The sequence below is a fragment of the Halichoerus grypus genome, chromosome 4, assembly GCF_964656455.1.
Source record: "Halichoerus grypus chromosome 4, mHalGry1.hap1.1, whole genome shotgun sequence".
Classification (NCBI taxonomy): Eukaryota; Metazoa; Chordata; class Mammalia; order Carnivora; family Phocidae; genus Halichoerus; species Halichoerus grypus.
In genome coordinates this window covers 123,885,138-123,909,106 of record NC_135715.1, presented here as the reverse complement: position 1 = coordinate 123,909,106, position 23,969 = coordinate 123,885,138, and the positions used below count along the sequence as shown (strand labels likewise).

The 23,969-nt window shown below is 36.0% G+C and overlaps 1 protein-coding gene across 2 annotated transcripts in view; it reads left to right on the top strand.

Moving 5' to 3' along the window:
• The window catches only part of LY75 (lymphocyte antigen 75), a 125,150-nt gene that overhangs the window by 25,410 nt on the left and 75,771 nt on the right, over positions 1-23,969 (top strand). For both annotated transcript variants that reach the window (XM_036118524.2, XM_036118523.2), the window contains exons 9-17: positions 1,021-1,131; positions 1,685-1,773; positions 1,922-2,091; positions 3,189-3,388; positions 5,071-5,213; positions 15,901-15,982; positions 17,385-17,453; positions 19,393-19,507; positions 23,694-23,729. In XM_036118524.2, coding sequence (XP_035974417.2) covers positions 1,021-1,131; positions 1,685-1,773; positions 1,922-2,091; positions 3,189-3,388; positions 5,071-5,213; positions 15,901-15,982; positions 17,385-17,453; positions 19,393-19,507; positions 23,694-23,729 — 1,015 coding nt within the window. The remainder of the gene's footprint in view (positions 1-1,020; positions 1,132-1,684; positions 1,774-1,921; positions 2,092-3,188; positions 3,389-5,070; positions 5,214-15,900; positions 15,983-17,384; positions 17,454-19,392; positions 19,508-23,693; positions 23,730-23,969) is intronic.

Sequence of the window (23,969 nt, the reverse complement as noted above, 5' to 3'; positions counted from 1 at the left end):
AGCTTTCTTCTGTAGAATGCTTAACTATTTGTTGAACATGCTTTAGTTAAGAGTCCAAAATAGGCTGCATGTTGAGAGAAAAGACATGTGTATCTTTATATTTTGTTTGTATCACTTTCCTGGGGACTTCTAATTATTTAGGAGGCTTGTGTCCCTCAAACTTCTAGAGAGACTTAAGTGGAAGTAATAAATGATATGTGTATTTAGGAGTGTTTCAAGAGTAAAGATGTATCTAGAAAGGTGTCCTAGATGAATTTAGAAGGGTGTCACATTTGGTGCTCTATTTAAAAGGATATTTAAGATGTCTTTGATACAGTGTCAAAGATAGAAATGAGATCCCACAGGCAAGACTAAACTGATAACATACCTAGACAGCATTCCAGTGTTTGAAACTGACTCTTATCACAATTGACTTGTTGAAATTTAATTTGAAGAAAGCAGAGTGACTTAAGCAAAAGTCATGTTAAGAGAGAATTTTGAAGTCTAAGCTAAGTAAAGTGGAAGGAACTTTTGATTCTGGAATTCTTGGACAGTAGCTGTTCTAATTACCATGATTATGTTATATATGAGGAGACTGAAATAGCATGGTTGGTTGACATGTCCAAAAGTTTTTAACCAATGGGCAAACTTTGACCATGTCATGTGGGAGAAGACTTGAACACTGTCAACTGCGTGTAGGCTGAGTTCTTCTTTCTTCAACTTCTGTACTAAATGTCCTTTGATGGTTTTATTGTTACTCTTCTAAGAAAATGGAATTCATCTCCACTATGATCTTGAGGTGGTGCTGAAATTACAGACTGTGAGCCACAACCTTGCAGGACTGTCGGGTAGCATTTTCTAGGAATATGTTCCCAGACATAGTCATTCATTTTCCCTTTCCCTCCCCTTCCTCCTCCCCTTGCCCCTTGCTCACAGTTTTGTGAGAAGAAACTATCTTGATTTAAAATAAGTTAGAGTTCAACTCTAAATATATGGCAGATAATTTCTCTGTGGAAAAAATTTCTTTCTATTTTTAAAAAGTTAGGTCAGTGGAAAGTCCAGTCCTGTGAAGAGAAACTTAAATATGTATGTAAGAAAAAGGGAGAACAAATGAATGATACAACATCTGACAAGATGTGTCCTCCAGATGAGGTATGTAAAGTCCCTACGTAAGTTTTTCTAAGCAATATTACACCTTCTTGGTTAAGGATGGTAGGTGAGACTGAAACAATTCAGACTTGGAAAATAGAAGAAATGGCTACCTTCTGTTCATTTACATTAGAGCAAATCAGAGGGCAGTGAATCATTACATATTGGCGTTCTTACAGAAGAAAAAACGTTATAGGAAAGAGTTACCTATTCATGATTTCTATAAAAATGTATGTGATTATAATCCTTAATGCTGATGTCTTTACTTCCCCCATTTATATTTTTCCTCTCCAAAAATAGTTCAACCAACAACGTTATAGTCTTATGAGGAGCTAGGCCCTGGAGGCAAAGAGAAATAAGACACACCTTCTGTCTGACACAAGCTCACAATCCTGTAGGAGTTATCTCTGAAGTTGTATCCCACCTTCATCATGTGTATGAATTACCGGTGCATGTCCTTGATTTCTCTAAGTGTGAGATGTTATCAGTGTAGCAGAATCATGCTTAGAGGTAGGATATTAAGTCTGAACAGTGTGATATTTCTCCTCGGATTTAGGGCTGGAAAAGACATGGAGAAATCTGTTACAAGATTTACAGGGATGAGGTCCCTTTTGGAACCAACTGCAATCTGACTATAACTAGCAGGTATGACCATCAGTAAACATGTACTGGTGAACTTTTAACTCTGGGTTAGCTTTACGAAGTAAGTCTCCTAAGAGAAAGGTGCATTTTCAATTTACATAGTAATTCAATCATTATAAAAACACCTACTAATTTAACTCTTGTTTTGTAGATTTGAGCAAGAATACCTGAATGATATGATTAAAAAGTATACTAAATCTCCAGGAAAATACTTCTGGACTGGCCTGAGAGATATAGATTCACATGGAGAGTATAGCTGGACAGGAGTTGGTGGAGTAAAGCAAGCTGTAACATTTTCCAACTGGAATTTTCTTGAGCCAGGTGAGTGCCTTACTTTTAAAGTAGTAGAATATGATGATTTGTGAAATGCAGTGTACCTCCCAGATATGGTCTTCACTTAGCTTTGAAATGTGAGGCAAATGATGATCTTCAGGATGAGAGTCTGTCTATGGAACCATAAATAGAAGCAGTGACTGTGTCTCCCTTATGAAATCCTTGGGAATAATGCCCAAAAAGGAGCTAAAAAACTCAGTTTTCAGAAACCACCCTCTAATGGCACAAAGCTAGAACCATCAATGCAAGTTTATCTTTTCCATGTAAGTCTCAAACAGAATCTAGAAGCTTCATTTTGAAGTGCTTTACACTTTCATCTCTCTGCTTTTTTCTCTTAGCTTCTTTCTCCAAAATTGAATGTGTTTATTTCTATTATTCCAAATGGGTGAGAATTAAGGAGGCAATATTGTAGGTATTATTTATCTGAAAGTTAGTTCATCTTTTTTTAACAAGCTCAAAGCATTGACCATAATTAGCCATGGAATCAGAATATTGTGAACCAGAAAGGACCTCAGAAATCCCTTCTGATTTTAGAGTTGAGAAGACAGAATCTCAGAAAGGTGATCTACTTGACAAATGTTACCTAGTTATTGAATTACTAAAATCCAGATCCCCTGATTTCTAATCAAATGCTTTGTATTGGATTTTGGCTTTCTATAAAAAAAAGCTAATGTGAACCACTTAGGCTATGCTGAGCAGCTTAGTAGTTTAGCGTACAGCTCCAGATGCAGACCACCTGGGTTCTAGTTCTGGATCAACCACTTACTAACATGTGACCTTGGACAAGTCACTAATCCTCACTGTACCTTAGTATGACAATAGAATCGACTCTGGAGGTCAGTTGTAAGGACTGATTCATTTGATCCTGTTAGAACAGTACCTGGCAGGTAATAAACACTTCTCTTTATTACCATCATTGTCGTCATCATCATCATCATTATTATGAACAACACATTTCTTTCTTCTGTTATCTTTTATATTCTTTCTCCAGACCTTGGCCCAAATAAAGGGCAAGGATACTAGAAAGTATTTGGACTTTAATTTTCAAATGTAATGTTTAATTAAACTTTCTGATTCAACCCCAGCTTCTCCAGGCGGGTGTGTGGCTATGGCTACTGGAAAGTCTCTTGGAAAGTGGGAGGTGAAAGACTGCAGAAACTTCAGAGCACTCTCGGTTTGCAAGAAAATAAGTGGGCCCATTCAGCCTGAAGAAGTAGCTCCTAAGCCTGAAGACCCCTGTCCTGAAGGCTGGCATAGTTTCCCCTCAAGTCTTTCTTGTTATAAGGTAAAGTAACATTCTCATTTAGTTCCTTAATGAGGTTATCTTTCTACTATCCTAGTCCATATGCTTGTAGAAATTATGCTTCTCTCCAGGCACATATGTAACCTACCAATGTGTTTGGGAGCACCATTGAACCTTTGTCATGAGACAGCTCATCCCCAGATGAACTCATGTCCTACCCAAAAGAGCAGGGCCAGAGCCAACACTCGCTCTTTCCTAGTGTTCTTTTGTTCTGAGAAGTTAAGTAAGCTACATGCCATGCTGACACTTTGCTTAGTATTCTCATATCCCTCTAATCTTTATGTCAAATGAAGAATTCTATCACTTCTTATAATTTAAAAAAATTTTATTTTGGGGCCTCTATAAGTCAGCTGTTCCCCAAAGAAACCATTACATACCATCCCAAAACTCAGTGGCTATAACAACAAACATTTAGTCCCATGCTCACAGATCTCTGGGTCAAACAGGGATTGATTGTTTTAGTTTAGGCTTGAATGGTGAGCTCTGCTTTCAACTGTGGGTCAGCTATGCTGGGCTCCAGGCTATGAGTTGGGATGTGCTGCCTTTTGATTGGTCTCAGGCTGAAGCATCAGTAGCTATCAGGGGCTTGTTCTTCTTATGGTCAGTTGCTGGAGCCTGAGAGGAAAGCCTAACCATGTAAGCACATTTCAGGCCTCTGTTCACTGTACCTCCACTAATATGCCATTGATCACAGCAAGTTACATGGCCAGGCCCCAAACCAAGGTACAGAGAAGGATACTTCACCCACCAGGAGGCCATGGCAAGAATATACGGTTATATCATGGGGAACTGAAGAATTGGGATCAGTAATTCAATCTACCATTGTATCATCCCCTCTTCTTCTTTTTTTGGGAAAAAATTAATCCTCACAAACCAAAGAAAGAGTCTGAAGTGGCAAGTTTTGTTTTGCCACCCTCTCTCAATGTTAGCACACCAGTGCAATCTGCCCTTTGCTTCATCTTCATCAGAAAATAGGCCTGTACTTATACCGGTCTTAGTGTATTATGTTCATAATTATGTTGTTTCTCTGCAGAAGTCTACTCCCAAAGTATTCATATGTATCCTTTATAGCCTTACCTGCTGGTCCTAGGAATGTGGGAGAATATGATGTCTTGTTGGAGCAGTTCCCCATCCTGGCTGAGGAAGGGCATCCATCTGACAGCAGTAGCTGGCCCCTGTCCTGGCCTTTTAGTTGACACTTTCAGCAGGTCCTGTTTGTGTCACAGTATATGTTTTTTCACCTGTTTTTATTACAGGTAAAAATAAAAACATTTTCATGTTATTATTACACGTATGAGAATCCATTTCGGAAGCCTACACATTTGAATTTAAGAAACAAAATAAAAGAACAAAGGGAAAAAAAAGAGAAACCAAAAACAGACTCTTAACTATAGAGAACAAACTGAGGGGAAGTGGGTGGAGAGATGGGTGAAATAGGTGATGGGGATTAACGAGTACACTTATGATGAGCACTGAGTAATGTATTGAATTATTGAATCACTCTATTGTACACCTGAAACTAATATAACACTGTATGTTAATTATATTTGAATTAAAATAGGAAACTTAATTTTAAAACCTACACATTTGACCATAATAAACTTTGAAATTATGAATACTTTATGATTATGCCAGAAAAGAGATTAACATTTTGTCTTGTTAAGCTGTTTCATATAGAAAGAATTGTAAGAAAAAGGAACTGGGAAGAAGCTGAGAGATTCTGCCAAGCTCTTGGAGGACACCTCCCTAGCTTCACTCATATGGATGAAATAAAGGAATTTCTTCACTTTTTAATGGACCAGTTCAGGTAATACTTTTAGAATGAGATCTTCTATGCTAAATTTAATGTCCTCCAGGTATTCAGAATTGACATGTTTTATTTTCTAAGAGTCATTCAGTGCTAAGCAGTCATTCAACATCAAACATTTTTATGTGCAAGACACTGTAAATAATTCAAAGATGAGGGAGATAGAATCCCCATCCTTTATGTAGCATGATGAAGTCCAACAATGGGGATAAGAAAAGTATGGTGAAAATCTAGAACAAAGGTAAGGAGGGACCATGGAATTCTAAAGTCAGATGAAGTGCTTTGGGGAGTTATAATTGGGAAAAATGTTATGAAGAAGAATGGTTCTTAGAAAGTAAGGTAGTATTTTGAAAGGTAAGACCAGGAGAAGGAGCCAGAGAAAACAGAACATTAGCAAAGGTACTGAGACCAGAGTGTACAGATATGGTCAGGGAGAAATGAGTCATACCACTTAGCTAGAAAATGAGATTTGGATATGAAATTGGAGCATCCTTCTTTGCCAGGGAAAGAGTTTGATCTTAAGTCAATAAGCAAAAAACAAACAACAACAAAGGTGTTTATATGTGTGTGTATGTGTGTATATATAAAGAAAGAGAAAGAGAGAGGGAGAAAGAGAGAGATGGTAGGTAGATGCAGGGCAAGTAATTAGAAGGCTATTACAGCCCTTTGATGGAAAACTACTTTGAGAATGGGTAGGAAGAATGTGAATATAGGGAAGTAATCAGAGATGCTACAAAGACAGAATCAATAAGGCTTTGTGATTTTGATCTTATGGTGGAAGGATTCCTGGATGATTTTCCTGATGTCCTTAGGGACAATGTGGAGGAATATGGACCAGGTGATGCTGTCATAGGAGAAAAATTTCTCTGAAGCTTTGGGAGCAAACATGAGTATGAGGGCCTTCAACTTCACAAATTTATTTTTTTCCTTCCCTCATTTTTATGAACTGAAAAGAAGACCCAAATCTGTAAATCAAGGATTCGGGTATACCAGGCAAAATTATGGAAAAGAAATTACCGTTTAGACATATCCTTGTGAATACTTTCCATCATTTTGACTCAAACAAAAGCCTGAAAGAATAACAGCAAAAAAAATAAACAAAACAGGTAACAAAACAGAAAACCCAGGTAGCTTCTTCTGTAGGACATTATATGTAGGAAGGCATTTAAAAACTGGCATCTAAAGAATTTTGAGGTGGGGGCACCCAGGTGGCTCGGTCTGTTAAGCAGTTAAGCGTCTGCCTTCAGCTCAGGTCATGATCCCAGAGTCCTGGGATCAAGCCCTGCATCCAGCTTGGAAATCCTGCTTCTCCTTCTCCCACTCCCCCTGCTTGTGTGCTCGCTCTCTCTCTCCCTCTCTCTCTCTCTCTGAATCTTTTTTAAAAATAGAGTTTTGAGGTGGAAAATGTTTGTAGTATATTAATTTTAGTTCTCAATTACATTGCTTTTTGTTTGTGAAGATTATTATTGATATAACCCTATAGCTTCCTTCTTGAAAAAAATTCAAAGACACATTCCAGCTGAGAGATGAATTAAAAATCAGGAACACATGAATAGGTAGTTTATTTTAAAAGAATTAAGAGGAAGAATATATAATGTAAAAACATCCCCAGTCTAAATAATGCAATATGTAATAATAAAAATAGAAAGAAATTATCCTAAATCCTAAAAGAGAAACATGAGAATATTTTAATAAGACCAGGTGTTTAACTCTGTTTATAAATAAAAACTGGGATATAAAGAGATAAAATGGTTGTAAAAAATGAAAGTATAATAAATTCCTCATTTACCTAAAATTCATATTTAGAAACACAAATTACATGCATTTTTTAAAACAGAGTGTGTTTATTTACTGAATATATAATAGGTGAAATAAAGGTTTATATAGTAAATTATAAAGAAATGAAATAACAAAGCAGGAAATCCAATATAAAGCAAGATGGCAGAAGACCAGATTTATCTCTTACCAGTTATGTTTAAGTATAAGTCTGCAAATTTCTTCAATAATGAAATTCAACTATATGCTGTTGAAAAATACCTCAAACGAATCTTACCAATTAGTACCTATCCAGCCCAAAGAGTATGATGTTCTTTTCCTAGAAGGAAGAAGCTACAAAGTGTTTCAAAGTTGAGAAATTTTGATAAAAATCCATATTTTTAAACACTTCTTTAAAAATTAAAACAATAGGACACATTTTCATATTGTAGCAATAATTGGTTAGTCCTGAGTAGCCAATGGCTTACCAAGATAGGGCATCACTCTACGATTTGTGGTGGTCTCTAATTTATTACTCCTTGATCCACTTCACTTAGTTATGTTCTTGTCCCATATTAACCTAAATAGCATTTGAGTTAATAATCACAAACTTAATACAGTAACTAAAATGGGAAAATTAAAAGAATGAGCAAAATTATATTGTGCAAATGTGAACAAAAAACTGGAGTCACAGTATTATTATTAGATAAAATACAAGTGAAGTAAAAATGCACCAGATGGGGAAATGAGATCTATTTCATATTGAATAAAGGTACAATCTACAACGACATTATAATAGTCAAGAACCATTACACATTTAAAAATATTGGCATCAAAATATATGAAGCAAAAAAATTACTTATATTAGTGAAATTCTCCAATAAATAACAATAATGGGAGACTTTAACACTTGTCTGATTCATCAACAAGTGAGACAGACAAAAGGAAATAATATACGAATAGTATAATTAAGATTGATTTAACCATATCCTCTTTGTTCATATATTACAAAGTCTATATATATTTTCTCTTCAGGCTCTTTGCCTGTATCACTTACAATAATTGATCTATTAGACTAAAAAGAAAATCTAAAATTCCAAAGTGGTGAAATTATACAGGTACATAAGAAGTGAAGTCAAACCCTATCCACTTATAAATTCAATGTTTTTAAGTAACTTTTTTGTCAAATAAATCAAAACTGTATAGATGATAATAACAACACTCATTCTGAAATTCATGGGATATAGCCAAAGCTATAGTTGGAGGTACATTAATAGCTTTAAGAGCTTTAATTATTAAACAAAAATAATGAAAATAAGCATTCACCTAAAAGTAAAATAAATTTCAACATCAATACAAGGAAACCATAAGAAAGAACATAATAAAGATTTTGTATAAGGATAAAGATACTTAAAATGAAGACTTAGTAAGGGATTATAAAACCCATTTCATGGAGAAATTTTTTTTTTTTTGTAAAGATTTTATTTATTTATTTAAGACAGAGAGAATGAGAGAGAGAGAGCACATGAGAGGGGGGAGGGTCAGAGGGTGAAGCAGGCTCCCTGCCGAGCAGGGAGCCCGATGCGGGACTCGATCCAGGGACTCCAGGATCATGACCTGAGCCGAAGGCAGTCGCTTAACCAACTGAGCCACCCAGGCGCCCTCATGGAGAAATTTTTTAATTGGTAAGAATACTATGCATAATTCTATGCTGTGACAAATGAAGTTGTTAAAATGAACAATTTCTAGAGAAATACAAATTACTATACAATTGATATATTAAGTAGAAACCAAGTAATTTAATAGCCATGAAAGAAATGGAAAAAGTTGACAAAGAATTTCTTCCAAGAAAGAGATAGAAAGCATAATATATGGTTATATATGTGAATTTCTTTACATTTTATTTTATTTTTTTAAAGATTTTATTTATTTGACAGAGAGAGACACAGCAAGAGAGGGAACACAAGCAGGGGGAGTGGGAGAGGGAGAAGCAGGCTTCCCGCGGAGCAGAGAGCGTGATGTGGGGCTCGATCCCAGGACCTTGGGATCATGACCTGAGCCGAAGGCAGACGCTTAACGACTGAGCCACCCAGGCGCCCCAATTTCTTCACATTTTAAAGAAGTGATCATTACCTTGTATTTCAGTAGTACAAGCAAGGGCTTGTATTCCATTACATAGAAACTGATAGAGACATCTGGTTTATTTTGCAAACTAGTTTAATTCTGATATCAAAACCTATCAACAAGAGCACAAAGAATTACAGACCAACCTCATGACTAGACTTGAAAAAGTAAATACTGGTAAGTGATAGAATAACAAGCACTGATAGAGTGCTTATTATGAGCCAGATAATGTCCTAAGTGTTTTCTATTAGCTCATTTAATCCTTACAACAACCTATGAGGTACGTACTATTACAATGACCATTTTATCTCAATGAGAAAACAGATACAGAGAAGTAAAACAACTTGCCCATGGTTATATAAATAATAAGTAAAGGATCCAATATTTGAACCATTAGAGCCCACTTCCTTCACCCACTACATTATAGTATACCAAAATAACATACCTTGACCGTGTAGGATTTCTTCCAAGAATACAAGGTTGGGTTAGTGCTAGGAACTCTATGTATATCAGGTCAAGTGTCATATGAACATCTTACTGGGTGCTGAAAATACATCTGGTAAAATTCACTATTCATTCCTGGTTTAATATATAAATATATCATAAAGTTAACATAATTAACATACAAATTCTTGGTAAAGTAAGAATAGGAGGATGGGGGCACCTGGGTGATTCAGTCGATTAAGTGTCTGCCTTCAGCTCAGGCCATGATCCCAGGATCCTTGATCCCTGGTCATGATCAGGCTCCTTGCTCAGCAGCGAGCCTGCTTCTCCCTCTGCCCCAACCCCCTACTCCTTGCTCAGCAGGGAGCCTGCTTCTCCCTCTGCCACAACCCCCTCTCTTGAGTGCTCTCTCTCTCAAATAAATAAATAAATAAAATCTTAAAAAAAAAAAAGAAAAGAAGGATAGTTCAACCAATAGCCATATCACATCTAATGAGTAAACATTAAATGCACTTCTGTAAAAGTCAGAAAAAGGTAAAGATCCCTATTATCATCACTATTGTTGATCTTTGTTTGGAATTTATACCCTGTGCATTAAGATTTTTTAAAAAAAAAATATTATAGCATGCAAATATTTACAATATATTAAGTGGGAGGAAAAGCAAATTATGGAAGAATAAAAAAATATACTATTTACATTTAAAAGTAGATTACAAAAATACATCAAAGAAAGATAATTGTTACCTCTGGAAGATAAGATTTTGAGTGATTTTTGAAATGTTTGAACATTTTCCCACATTTTCCAGATTTACATTCATATACCTACTATTGTGTTTTTCTCATTAAGAAAGGGAAGTTTCACTACAATGTGCTGGAAACCTGATGCAAAATATAGTACATGTGTTCCATAAGTATTCATTTATTAAGCATCTATTATAGAAGTTCAGACATTCTGGACTTCATTTTCTAGCACTAGAAATTATTATACAAGATTTCATTGCACACTAACCTGAGCTAATTTGGATATCCAAACTCTTAATTTCCTTTTGAGGTTAGTGTTTCTTAGCTACTCCCCACAACTTTGAGAGTAGATTATAATGAATACAAAACTCAGACCAAATCTTTCCACATATACAAACATTTATTAAGCATTCATTGAAGCAGACACAGAACTTATTTCATACAATCTGTTTCATAAGCTTCCAACATCCCAGCAGTCTGTCTGTCCTAGGTGTTCCAGCCACCATCTTGCAAGGAAGATTCACTTGAGGTAGATTTGGCAATATTCCTGAGGCAGGATTGTGTTCACATTATAGTTACCATCAGGCAGTTCCGATCACCTGACCCAATGACTAGACATGGGACGATTTAGAGATCAAGCCCCAGATCCATTTCTAATGGTACTGGCTACCAGCCTCACCAGAAAGAAATAACCTTTCATGAAGGGTGAGAGTGTCTCTAAATATTTTAGCTATACCCCATATCTTAAACAATTTCAACTTCACCATTGAGAGCCCACTTCTAACCTTGATTAACAAGCTTCTAATTTTGCTGATATACACCTATTTCTGATATTCTCTCTGCTAATAACCAAACCTCAGGTGTGGCTTTGGGTAACAGACATCCTTGTGGTGGCCACCTCTGGAACATCTAATACCCTGCTGATCCTCCCTGAAGTGAGAATTTTGAGCAAGGCAACTTACTGGCCCCTAGATCTCAAGCTTGACACACACAGTATCATACTGTCTAGGCCAAAGTATTTTTAAGTAAAATACTGACATAAACAAAGTGGATTTCAACTAATACCAAGCAAGAGGTTAGAAATCTTTAACTGGAACAGGAAGCCATGGATGAGTACTAAGCAATGAGGTTGTGGATATTTGTGGGAATCAATTGATGGAAAATGGAATATCATATGCGATATAAATGATCATTAAGCTTCTATATACAGAAGAGATTACACTATAAAATAACACTGGAGTGTGAGAGGTAATTAAGGAATTTTTCTTGATTTGTTTCTTTGTTTCTGAACACACTTGCTGAGTTTCCTTTCAATTAAAAAATTAATACAAGTTCATTATGTAAGATTTGGGGAATAAAAAAGTGATAATGAAAAAAATAAAAGTCACCTCAAGTCCTAGCTCTGTTATAAACATAGTTAGCATTTAATGTAAATCCTTTCCATTTTCTTCCATTCCCATGCATATAGTTTATTTTCCAAAGAATGTACAACAGTGTTTAATTTTTTTTCTGATCACAAAAGTAATATATATTTAATTCAGAAAACAGAAGAGAGCAAAGAAAAAACAAATCACCATAATCCTTTCATTCATAAGCACCATATTTTAGTACTCTTAACCCAGCCGCTGGTATGTGCCATATTAAGCAGCCTGTGTTGTCTGCTTACTATGTGCTCCATTAATAATGAGACCATTTACCCACACTTTACTTAGAAAGACAACATATTCTAAAACCAATATTGTAACCATGGCTTGAAGGGAAGGAAGGAGACAAACCCATTTATATCAGAAAATGATTCTAAAGCTTACTCCTTGAAGGCCTTACCTTTTTATTGCAGGAATTGACCTTTCTCAGAAGTCCATTGCCCAAATTGTGTATTGCATGCCAAGGAATTAAGTCAGATTACTGCTATACTTCTCTCAATCTAAATTCCACATCTCTATTTGTATTTCAATGAAAAGGATTCATGGTGTACCAAGTCATTAAGGCTCTAAGATCTTTGCATCTCTTAATGGCAGCCCACCAGGGAAAGCCATTGTAGAACAAAAACAGTTTTAGGATTAAAGGAGAAAGCCTCGTTTGCCATGCTGTTGCTGCTATGTGTACTACCTCCTGTGATGTGGCATGAATGGATTTAGATATAAATCTAAGGCTTTGCAGACTAAGCGCCCTCATCAAATAGTATTTATTGGGGTTTATAGCTGAGATACTGTTTTCCTTAGAAACCAGATGCACTGGGAAATTTGATTGAGAGCAGGAATTTTAACACAGATACACATATTAACCTTTCGTGCAGTGTCTTCTTAACCTAACACCCTAAAACCATATATTTAGTGCTTGTTGTAGAAAAATTTATAAAGAGTGAGAAATTTTCCAGTTGATTTAATTCTCCAGTTATGATCCATTTTTTCCCCTCCCTCAAATTTTCTAAATCCACATTAGAGGTATGCAGTGATTAATGTGATTTTCACTTTCTTCTTCTCTTTATCTGCCTATGGATAAACCAGGTCAAATCAGGAATAAGTTAGAATTGAGGAAATATTTTCCACCTCTTACCACACACAGAAAAAAAACACAAGAGCTACTATTTTCTATATTTATAAAACACTAATGAATCTCTTGAATTAGAAGCTAAGAACTCTAAATGTCTGGGTTGAAATGAAGTTCAATCTCAGAAAGTAGTAAAGATTAAAAAATTTTGGACAATGCAGCAAATTGTGTTTTCTGGGAAACTATTTTCTGAGGCAGAAGTGAGCTTGAGAGCAGAGGTTTCTAAGTGGGCAGAGGTAGAGCGAAGAAAGGACTGGGTGGAAAGGTAGAGACAGATCTCTAAAGAGGCTCTCTGTGGGAGCTGACTATAGAGTAAATGCAGGTGACAAATGATCTTTGACCATCTTCCTGGTTGTACTGTTGATTGTAAAAAGAAGATAGGCTATCTAAGGCTTATTTTAGGGAAACACAAAATGTGCACAAATTCCCCAGGCTCAAATATATTATGTGCAAAAATTTGAAAGAAATAAAGTTACATCTCCAAGGAACGAGGAAGCAAACTTGACCTCCTCTTTATTTTACCTGTCTGACTTTAACTATACTGTATATGGCAATTATCTAGACCCTGTGGTTTAGAAATTCAGCAGTTGGGAAGTATGATAAATTTGGAAGCCTGTTAGAAAGCTCTGAATAGTTGAAGACACAAACTGCAAATTCCTCTTATAGCTGTTAAATTCAAACTGGACTTAATTGTCTCCACTGGATTATCTGAAATCTACAAATTGGTAATCTTTTTCTGTGAAAGAAAACAGTATAGCAATAAAGACTGAAAGGGGACAGTCCTCATATTCCATTGCAATAAGTTGAAAAGCTTAAGACCGAAAAGATGAAAAGTATTTATTTATATTAAAGTATGGGGGAATGTTGAGTAGAGGGAAGAGGTAAAGAAAAGCAATTATTTTATTAAAACATGAGAAATTACTTTAAAATTAAGTTTGCTCGGGATGCCTGGGTGGCTCAGTCGGTTGCACATCTGCCTTTCAGCTGAGGTCATGATCCCAGGGTCTTGGGATCAAGTCCTGCATTGGGCTCCCTGCTCAGCAGGGAGTCTGCTTCTCCCTCTGCCTTCCCGCTCCCCCCTGCTTGTGCTCTCTCTCTCTCACAAGTATATAAATAAAAATTTTTTTAAAGAAGTAAAATTAAGTTTGCTCTAGCCTTGACTCACTAGCAAATTTTTTGAAAGGCAGACTTACATTTTTCAGCTAAACATTCCATATATTGAGCTTGAGAGTAAGGATTAATTTTAGATTTGGATCCTATGCCTTCTCTAATATGTGCTATATTTATATGCATGTAACATTTATATATGTATCTAGTTATGCATATATAATATACACTCATATGTACTGACCATATATACTACATGCAATCAGAAGGTTAAATTATATGGAAAGTAATCAGCATCACCAAAAAAAAAAAAAAAAAAAAAAATTTACATGGATAATAGTCTACTTAAAAAGTGTCTACTTAAAAGTCTACTTAAAAAGTAATCGTTGGGGGCACCTGGGTGGCTTAGTCGTTAAGCGTCTGCCTTCGGCTCGGGTCGTGATCCCAGGGTCTTAGGATCGAGCCCCACATCAGGCTCCCTGCTCAGTCTCTCCCACTCCCCCTGCTTGTGTTCCCTCTCTTGCTGTCTCTCTCTCTGTCAAATAAATAAATAAAATAAAATCTTAAAAAAAAAAAGTAATGAGTAAAGTAATGAAAAATTTAAAAAGTAATGAACACTATATCAAAAACTAATGATGTACTATATGCTGGCTAATTGAACATAATAATAAATTTTTTAAAAAGCCTAAAAAGTGTAACCCATTTTAGAGAATATTTTCAAATGGGGTTAGAGGTGAAGAAAATGTTTTTATGGCTATATTACTTCTATTTTTATTAGCAGTATCTTCCTAGCTAGAGAATAAGTTTAATTGAGGAAAAGGGATATTTACAACATATGTCCCTGCTTCTGTATGTTATTGTACATATCCTTCCTTGAAATGTCTATCCTTTCTCCTCTCAGTCAATCTGGATATTGAGTGTTAAACACTCAGATTTTACTCTAAGAAATATTAGCCATCCTTTGAAGACTGTCTTTTGTCCTACTAATCTCACAAAATGTTTCCTGACTTCCTGCAGTCCACAATGACCTTCTTTCTCGAAAGTTTTGTAATGCTTAAAATTTATGCAGATTTTGTATCATTTGATATCTTTCCAAAATGGTGGTTATTTCCTTGTTCATGTATATCTCGTCTCCCTGAGTAGTTTATATGCCGTTTGAAGATAGATATTACGTCTTGTACTTCTCTGTATTACGATGGCACCTAGCTCAATGCCTTGTACATAGAAGTATAAGAGTTATGAGTGTTAAATATAATCACTTAAATGACTGTTTAATTATGTTGTCTGGTGTAACCCACGGAGTTTGGCTTTTAGAAGATACTTATTCTTTAAGAAAATTGAGGGGGGCAATTGACTGGCTTGGACGGTAGAGCATGTGACTCTTGATCTCAGGGTTGTGAGTTTGAGTTCCACGTTGGGTGTAGAGATTACTTAAAAATAATATCTTTAAAAAAAATACTTATATTTGTTTACTTTAAACTTAATGGGCAGTGGGGATTAAATAATTTTTTTTAATCTTGATCTTGTTTAATAAAAATTTAGCCAAATGATTTGTTCTGCATTAAAAAAAAGATATTTGATTGTGTTATAGGTAGACACTTCAAGAAAATGCTGTTGCTATCTTTGTATCAAAAACATTGTCTAATATTGAAGCTCTCCATTAAAAGATTTAGAATAATCATGCACTTTTTTCCCCTCAAGTTCAAAGCAGAATAGTTTTTACCTTTCATATGAAGAACATAACTGAAAACTTAGTTCTAAGAAGTATGGTACTTTTTCCATAGCTACTTCATATTTAAAGTTCAGTTTTATTTCAGGAGACCTCTTTTTTATAGAGCTTGAAGTTGTGCTTTTCAGTAAGTGACAAGACAAACTTATATGTCTTAAGTATTTTAGACATGTGAATGCTATATATTTTTGCCAAATCTGTGCTCAAATCGTTTTTTAATACTTCCTTTTTACATAGTGACCAGCGTTGGCTGTGGATAGGTTTGAATAAAAGGAGCCCAGATTTACTAGGATCCTGGGAGTGGAGTGATCATACACCAGTAAGTTTAAATTTGATTTACTAGGATCCTGGGAGTGGAGTGATCATACACCAGTAAGTTTAAATTTTCTTGTTTGGAATAATGTAAAGGGATTTTTTGTTTCCATATCAAGTAAGTTGATTGTTAAATAATACATCCACATCCTATATAACCATTAAAATTATGAAGAAGTATCTTTATTGAAATGGAAATGCATTCACATATATAAAGTGAGGAAAAAAAGATACTAGCCTCCCTTTTATTTAAAAAAATAATCATGGAGCGCCTGGGTGGCTCAGTCGTTAGGCGTCTGCCTTCTGCTCAGGTCATGATCCCAGAGTCCCGGGATTGAGCCCCTCATCGGGCTCCCCGCTCAGCGGAAAGCCTGCTTCTCCTTCTCCCACTCCCTCTGCTTGTGTTCCCTCTCTTTCTTCATGTCTCTCTCTGTCAAATAAATAAATAAATAATCTTAAAAAAAATAAAAATTAAAAAATTAAAAATAACCATAAATAAATAAATAAATAACTATTTTTTAAAGATTAAAAAATAACCATACAGATAGTTTCTCTATAGTCCTAAAAACATAAAAATATGGATATGTAGATATAGTGGTCGTCTTTGGATAGTAAAGTTTTTTTTTCTTTTTCTTTGTGCTGTTTTTTTTTTTTTTAAAGACAATCTTTTTTTTTTTAAGATTTTTATTTATTCATTTGCGAGAGAGACGGAGAGAGAACAAGCAGAGGAGAGGGAGAGGCAGAGGGAGAGGGAGAAGCAGGCTCCCTGCTGAGCAAGGAGCCCGATGCGGGACTCGATCCCAGGACCCTGGGATCATGACCTGAGCCGAAGGCAGACGCTTAACCATCTGAGCCACCCAGGCGCCCTGTGCTGTTTTTTATTTCCTTTTCTCATAATGAGAAGCTTTTACTTTTATAAAATATAAGAGTTATATAAAGGTATTTAGGTAACACTTATAGGAGCAAATTATTCTCAAATTTATTGAATATTTACTCCACATTACCATTGTGTCAGTTCATCATATATTCTTCCAAATGTAAAATTTCTTGAGTTTCATTTTCAAATGGGAGCATATCTGAAATTAGTTAATTGAATAACTAGCATTTCAACACATGCCCAAAAAAAGGTCTTTTGCAAGCTCCTTATTCTCTGTGATTTCCAGCTGCAAACTTAATACAGTATTAACCTCCACTTCTGAAACTGTAGCTTCCTTTGTTTGGAAACTGATGACAGTATATTTTCTAAGTCATCTCATGATTTAACATCCTGATATTAAAAAAAAAGATGAAAAAGTTTTCCTTCCTTGGCATGTGAATGTGTTTGAGTTATTAAAGCTGCCTAAATTACATCTAAATTGCAGATATTTGTACATCAGTCTTAAGTTCTCAAGCCTCTCTTGTTTTTTAAGGTGTCTACTATTCTCATGGAAAATGAGTTTCAGCAGGATTATGATATCAGAGACTGTGCTGCTGTCAAGGTCAGTACAATGCTGGAAATCTGCATATTTAAGAAATAAATTTGGCGTTGTGTGCAGTGAGGCAACAGATCTACAGAGTGCGTTTTGTATGTGGAGCATGATATTAGATGCAATGGGAGGTAAGAACACCCATGGCCCCGTCCTCAAGCCACCTAACTTAGACTTAAATTGAGAAGATAAAATTCATATTCAAAAAGGTGGCTCTTATTACTGTACAGTAATAGGCTCCAAATTAGTGGGCCGAGGAGGGCTGATGAAACTCAGAAGAGGAAGTGATTCTTCTGGCCTATTTCCAGAAAGAGGTGGGACTTGAACTGTGCTTTTGTACAGGTAAAGGTAAGCCTTTCTAATGGGGGATGGCATGAGGAGGTGGCATAAAATAAGGGAGAGTGGAAGGGAGAGGCTAAGGCAGTGAGGAGAACAGAATACAGATCAAGAAGTTTTCATTGGTGCCATAGTTGAAAACAAAGTTGGGAAATTAGATTGATGTTAGGCAACAGCAATTGTTCTAGTAATAAACTACATAGTATCATGCCATTTTTATAGAATTCTCAGCTTAACACATGAGAAGGCGAAAACTTAGAGAAGTTTGTAAGGTTTCCAGAACACTGATGCAAAAACTATGTTCTATGTAAATAGAGTTCTTATGTGTAAAGAGATTAGAAAATCTACCAAAAAAAAAAGAAAAGCTAAATAAAAGAGACACTGATGCAGCTTATGTCAGGAACAAGGCCAGCCAGGGCAGTGTTCTAGAAGGAGAATCTCCCCTTAATACCCAGCCAGAATCTTGGCCTTAAGAGAAAACAGACCAGCCCTTTATCTGATATGTCATTTGCAAATATCTTCTCCCATTCTGTCGGTTGCTGAGCGAAGTAAGTCAATCAGAGAAAGACATGTCTCATATGACCTCACTGATACGAGGAATTCTTAATCTCAGGAAACAAACTGAGGGTTGCTGGAGTGGTGTGGGGTGGGAGGGATGGGGTGGCTGGATGACAGACATTGGGGAGGGGGTGTGCTATGGTGAGCACTGTGAATTGTGTAAGACTGTTGAATCACAGACCTGTACCTCTGAAACAAATAATACATTATATGTAAAAAAAAAAAAAAGAAGAAGAAGATAGCAGGAAGGGAAAAATGAAGGGGGGGGGAAATCGGAGGGGAAGATGAACCACGAGAGACTATGGAGTCTCAGAAACAAACTGAGGGTTCTAGAGGGGAGGGGTGTGGGGGGATGGGTTAGCCTGGTGATGGGTATTAAAGAGGGCACGTATAGAATGGAGCACTGGGTGTTATATGCAAACAATGAATCATGGAAAACTACATCAAAAACTAATAATGTAATGTATGGTGATTAACATAACATAATAAAAAAAGAGAGAGAGAGAGAAAACAGACCAAAAAGTGATGGAGATTCCTCCTAGGTCATCCCCTCCCGTTTCCTCTCTTGCCTGCTTACTGGCTGGGGTTTGTAGAGAGCTATCTCGGATCACGCAGAGGAGGTTAACATCCTAGCAGTGCAGAGCAACACCAGAGCAGGAACCTGGCCCTTGATGTCAGACTCTTATGTCCCGTTTTCACAGATCTGCTTTAATCAAAATCTGGTGTTGGGAAGCCACTGAAGTAAACATTTTTTTTTTTTTAGGTTGACCTTTCTCAAATTTAAAGGTGCAATCTATAATTTCATATCAGCAAAAACAGAAAAAAAAACCAATAATTTACATTTTGGATATAAACATGACCTTATGATATACTTCCTGTATCAGCCCCTTTGAAGATTCTTGATTAGGCTGTTAACTATTTAAACACTGTGTTCATTCATAAACAGATGTCTTGGGTGCTAGGGCTAAAACAGATTAAAGACTATAGGGCTTACACTTTAAGGTTTTATAAAGCTGCATCAACTTCAAAATATTCTTCAATCCTCTTCCTCCTTTAGGTCCTTCAAAGTCCAGGGCGAAGAAGCTGGTATTTCTATGATGACAGAGAATTTATTTACTTAAGACCTTTTGCTTGTGATACAAAACTTGAATGGGTATGCCAGATTCCAAAAGGTAAGTGGTAGTTACTCCTTTTCACAATCTTCTCATGTGAACATTATAAATGCCAAGCCTAAAGTACCTAAGAGAGCATTTTAGTCTATAATTATAACTTTAAAAAGCCTATGAAGATGTAGTTAATATATTAAACTCCATCTTGCCTGACTCCTACCCCAAGTACAAGGCTGGTTTATTGAGATTAGATGGTATTTTCCTCTTTGATCATGAAAGAATTTGTATAGAAGATAAAATTTAAGATGAATTTAGAGAGATTAGATTTTGGAATGAAAGATTATTTCAACTAAAAGAAGACACATAGTGGAGGGAATCATTTCAATTTTTATTTTGATGCAAAATGAAGGACAAAATGAAGATAAGCTTGGGGAAAATGAGGCAAAAGTCAAGAAATCAAAATTTTGCAGGTCTCTGTAACATGTAGAAGCAATTTGCTCTGAACTCCAAAACTGGTAGTAGTTTATGGAATTCAAATTCAAATTCAAGAAACCAGTTAGCTTGATAGTAGAGGCTTTGGTGATAAAAAGGAGAGAAAGGAGAATAAAGAGATACCATTTTACTTAGCTTGTTACTAGGAAAATGTTAAAGAAATATTAAGGAAAATGTTAAGATTTTTAACAGCCAAATTATTTCTTAATAATTTTAAATAATTTTATTGGATATATTAAATTAATTAGTGGTAAATGCACAGAAAGCTCTAAACTAAATTTCTGAACCGAATGTAGATCATTGAAACTAAATGTATATCCTCCTCTAAGCTCTCAAAGAACGCAGAGGTTTCCTTCATGCAACTACCTATTAGAAGATTGTTCTTTTTCCTTAAAAAGGTCACCACCATATTGCCTTTAAAAGACATGATATCCAACACAGTAACTGGTAAGTCTCTTTCACAAAGGCAACTGGCAGGCCATTAATAAAAGAGGAAAGTGTGTGTGTGTGTGTGAGGTTTTTCTAAGGGAGAAATTATACCTCAGTTATTTCTGATTATTTGATGAAACCTAAAAGAGGAACAAAGGGAAACCAGTTTGGGTTCCCTTTAAACAAGCAGGGAGTAACTAACATAATAGCTAATTTGGATAATGTCTCTGATTTGAAGCAGTAATGGTGATGTTCCCATTAGTCTTTGGTGTTTGCTAACATGGCACAGAGTCATTGCTCCCTCCAAAGTGCGCCCTCACACGGTAGCTGCCACCCCACCCCCATGGCTCCTGTTTGAGTGGTGGGGCAGACCCAAGAGTTCACACCAGCATAACCATAGAAATTACAAACCAGTAACCACAGGAAATATTCCGAAGAGCATGTGGTTGTCTTTTTTTCTTTTTATGTATTTTTTCATTTTAAATGAAAAAGAAGGGAATTAACTAACTTAGCAAACTTAAATCTATTAACTAACTAAATAGATCTTCTAAATAATTGCACCCCTGCTGTCCCCGTGCAGAAACAAAATTTTAAAACTAAAGAACTTCCTGTCTCAGCCTGTTCACAGTTGTTTGAAGCCATCAATGATTGTTTGATCCAGAGTTTAAAGGTTATGTAAACTCCCCTTTGATAGTCCCTAAACTCTAAGTTACAATGTGTCACATTCACGTAGCTGGATATTTAGTTAGTAGAGCCTCCAGAGTCTGCTCAACTGGATATTTCTGTATTAATCTGTATTTTTCTGGTTTTCTGAAAGCAGTTTACTTCTTCAGTAGCCTAAATCACTATACTTTTTCTCTAGCTCTTGCCTTTTTAAAAAAGACAAAAGATTCATATGATCTGGAGAGAAACCAGAGTATTTGCCTTTTTTATTACCTGACCCAATTGGTTCTAATTAGTTCTCTTCTCTAAAAGGGATGTTCTGACAAGCTAAAATTTTTAAATAGCCATAACCACTATAGATATATATAATTTTAAAATTATATTTTTCATTGAAAAACAGTATCAAAAATAAGGCTTATAAAAATATTTTTAGGAAAATCACCTATAATGCCACTATCCAAACACAACTGTTTTTGTATTTCTTGATACCTTGTACACACATACATAAGCTTGTGAAAAAAAAAAACAACCTTGCACTCTGTTTTTCTCACTAATTTAAAGAAATTTCAAGATTAGACATAGGTTCATCCAAAAAACAAATGAACAGATGTTTTTAATTTTTTATTTAAATTCAATTTAGTTAACATATAGTGCATTATTATTAGTTTCAGGGGTAGAATTTAGTGATTCATCATTTGCATATAACACGTAGTACTCATTACCTCAAGTGCCCTCCTTAATGCCCATCACCCAGTTACCCCATTCCCCCACCCACCTCCCCTCCAGCAACCCTCAATTTGTTCCCTATAGTTAAGAATCTCTTATGGTTTGCCTCCCACTCTGTTTTTTATCTTATTTTTCCTTCCCTTCGCCTATGTTCACCTGTTTTGTTTCTTAAATTCCACATATGAGTGAAATCATATGGTATTTGTCTTTCTCTGACTGACTTCTTTGACTTAGCATAATACACTCTAGCTCTACGTTGTTGCAGATGATGAGATTTCGTTCTTTTGATGACTGAGTAATATTCCATTATATATATTATATATATAAGATATATATATATATATATATATAATACCATATATGCAATACCAATGCCATATATATACATACTACATCTTCTTTATCCATTAATCTGTCAATGGACATCCGGGCTCTTTCCATATTTTGGCTACTGTGGACATTGCTGTTATAAACAGTGGGGTGCAGGCGCTCCTTTGAATCACTATTTTTGTATCCTTTGGATAAATACCTAGTAGTGTAATTGCTGGATCATAGATACTATTTTCCAGAGTGGCTGCACCAGTTTGCATTCCCACCAACAGTGTAGGACGGTTCCCCTTTCTCCACATCCTTGCCAAGATCTTTTGTTTCCTGACTTGTTAATTTTAGCCATTCTGACTGGTGTGAGGTGGTATCTCATTGTGGTTTTAATTTGTATTTCCCTGATGCCGAGTGATGTTGAGCATTTTTTCATGTGTCTGAACAGAAGTTTTTGACAAGATTACAAACAAGAAACTATGCATATTTTTAACTGATTTAACCCATTGTTGATAGAAATTATCCAATATACAAAGAGCTGACTCAGAGAGAGAAACCAAAGATGTTGGATATATAGGCAGTCCTCTGAGGAGGGTCTTCTCTGCAGTAGGCCCAGACAACAGCAAAATTAAGAATAGCTATTTTACCCTGTAATTTCTAATAGTCATCAAACTATGTCTTTGCCTTGAAACCAGTATGACCTACAACCAGAATGAAAAGGGAGAGGAAAGCAACTAGCATCCTGTGGGAGAGGGGAGCCGAAAGCAACTAGCATCCTTGTGGAAGAGGGGAGCCGCTCAGCCCTGGAATTGTCTGGGTGCTTCTGTTGAGGCAGCCTTAAAGTGATTTTCACAGTCGTTGTGAGTTAGGTAGTGGATTCTTGTTTTTTTATAGAGTAGAGAGCTGAGTCTCAGGGGGCTAAGCAGCTGATCCAAAGTCCCACAGCAGTGAAGGTCTGAGGGCATTTGGACCCTGACCCACCCAACTTCAAGGCCCATAATTCTTTGTAAAGTACATATTTTCTCTGTTTCTGATGAAGAATTCTGGGTGATTTTTATTATTTTTCTCCCAGTTTTGTCTCTCACCTCCTCAAAAGTTTCAATACTCTATTACTGTACATTGTTTACAAGGATGCCTTGGGGGACAATGAACTCTACTGACCCAGGTTTATAGAACAATTATTCAAATTGCATTAGATGGAAAAGTAGTTCCTGAATAACCTCATCCTGCGGTGATGATTATCTTGGTGCCTATTCCTTAGTGCTTCTATGTAATGTATATAATATACTCGTTTACTTATTTATACTTTCTAATTATTAGCCATATTTTATCCATCTAGTCTTCCTTTGTGGCTTCCGTGATATAAGATAGAAAACTGCTAGGAATACTTTAATAGTTAACAGATCTGCCTTTTTGATTGCCACTAAAGCAGCTTTAGCTTAGGCCCCACAAAATTCAAACTGAAGCAATCATAATATGAAAGGAAATGGTTTGGCCAGAAATGGTCGAACTCAGCAATCCTGCAAGTGCTCTTGAGTTAGATTAAAGGCACTTACTTATAGTATGACATTATCTGTAATTGGATACTAATATTGACCCTTTTGCTTTCTTTCTTATACAGGCCGTACTCCAAAAACACCAGACTGGTACAATCCAGGTAAGTTAAGAAATCTGAAACTTAGCCAAACTGCTTCTACCTTTTCAGTAATGTACTTAGTTAATTATTTAAGCCCAGGCCTAAGTGCCAGCTTCTCTATCACATCTTCAAGGGAGATGAATTACCTCCAGGCAGGAAAGGTGATTGGCTGGTGTGGAATGAGGCTTTGGAGCTGGATTTGTTCCCCCTTGAGTACAGGAGGGTGGCAAAGTCTCTGGCTCAGCGATCCTTGGTGCTTGG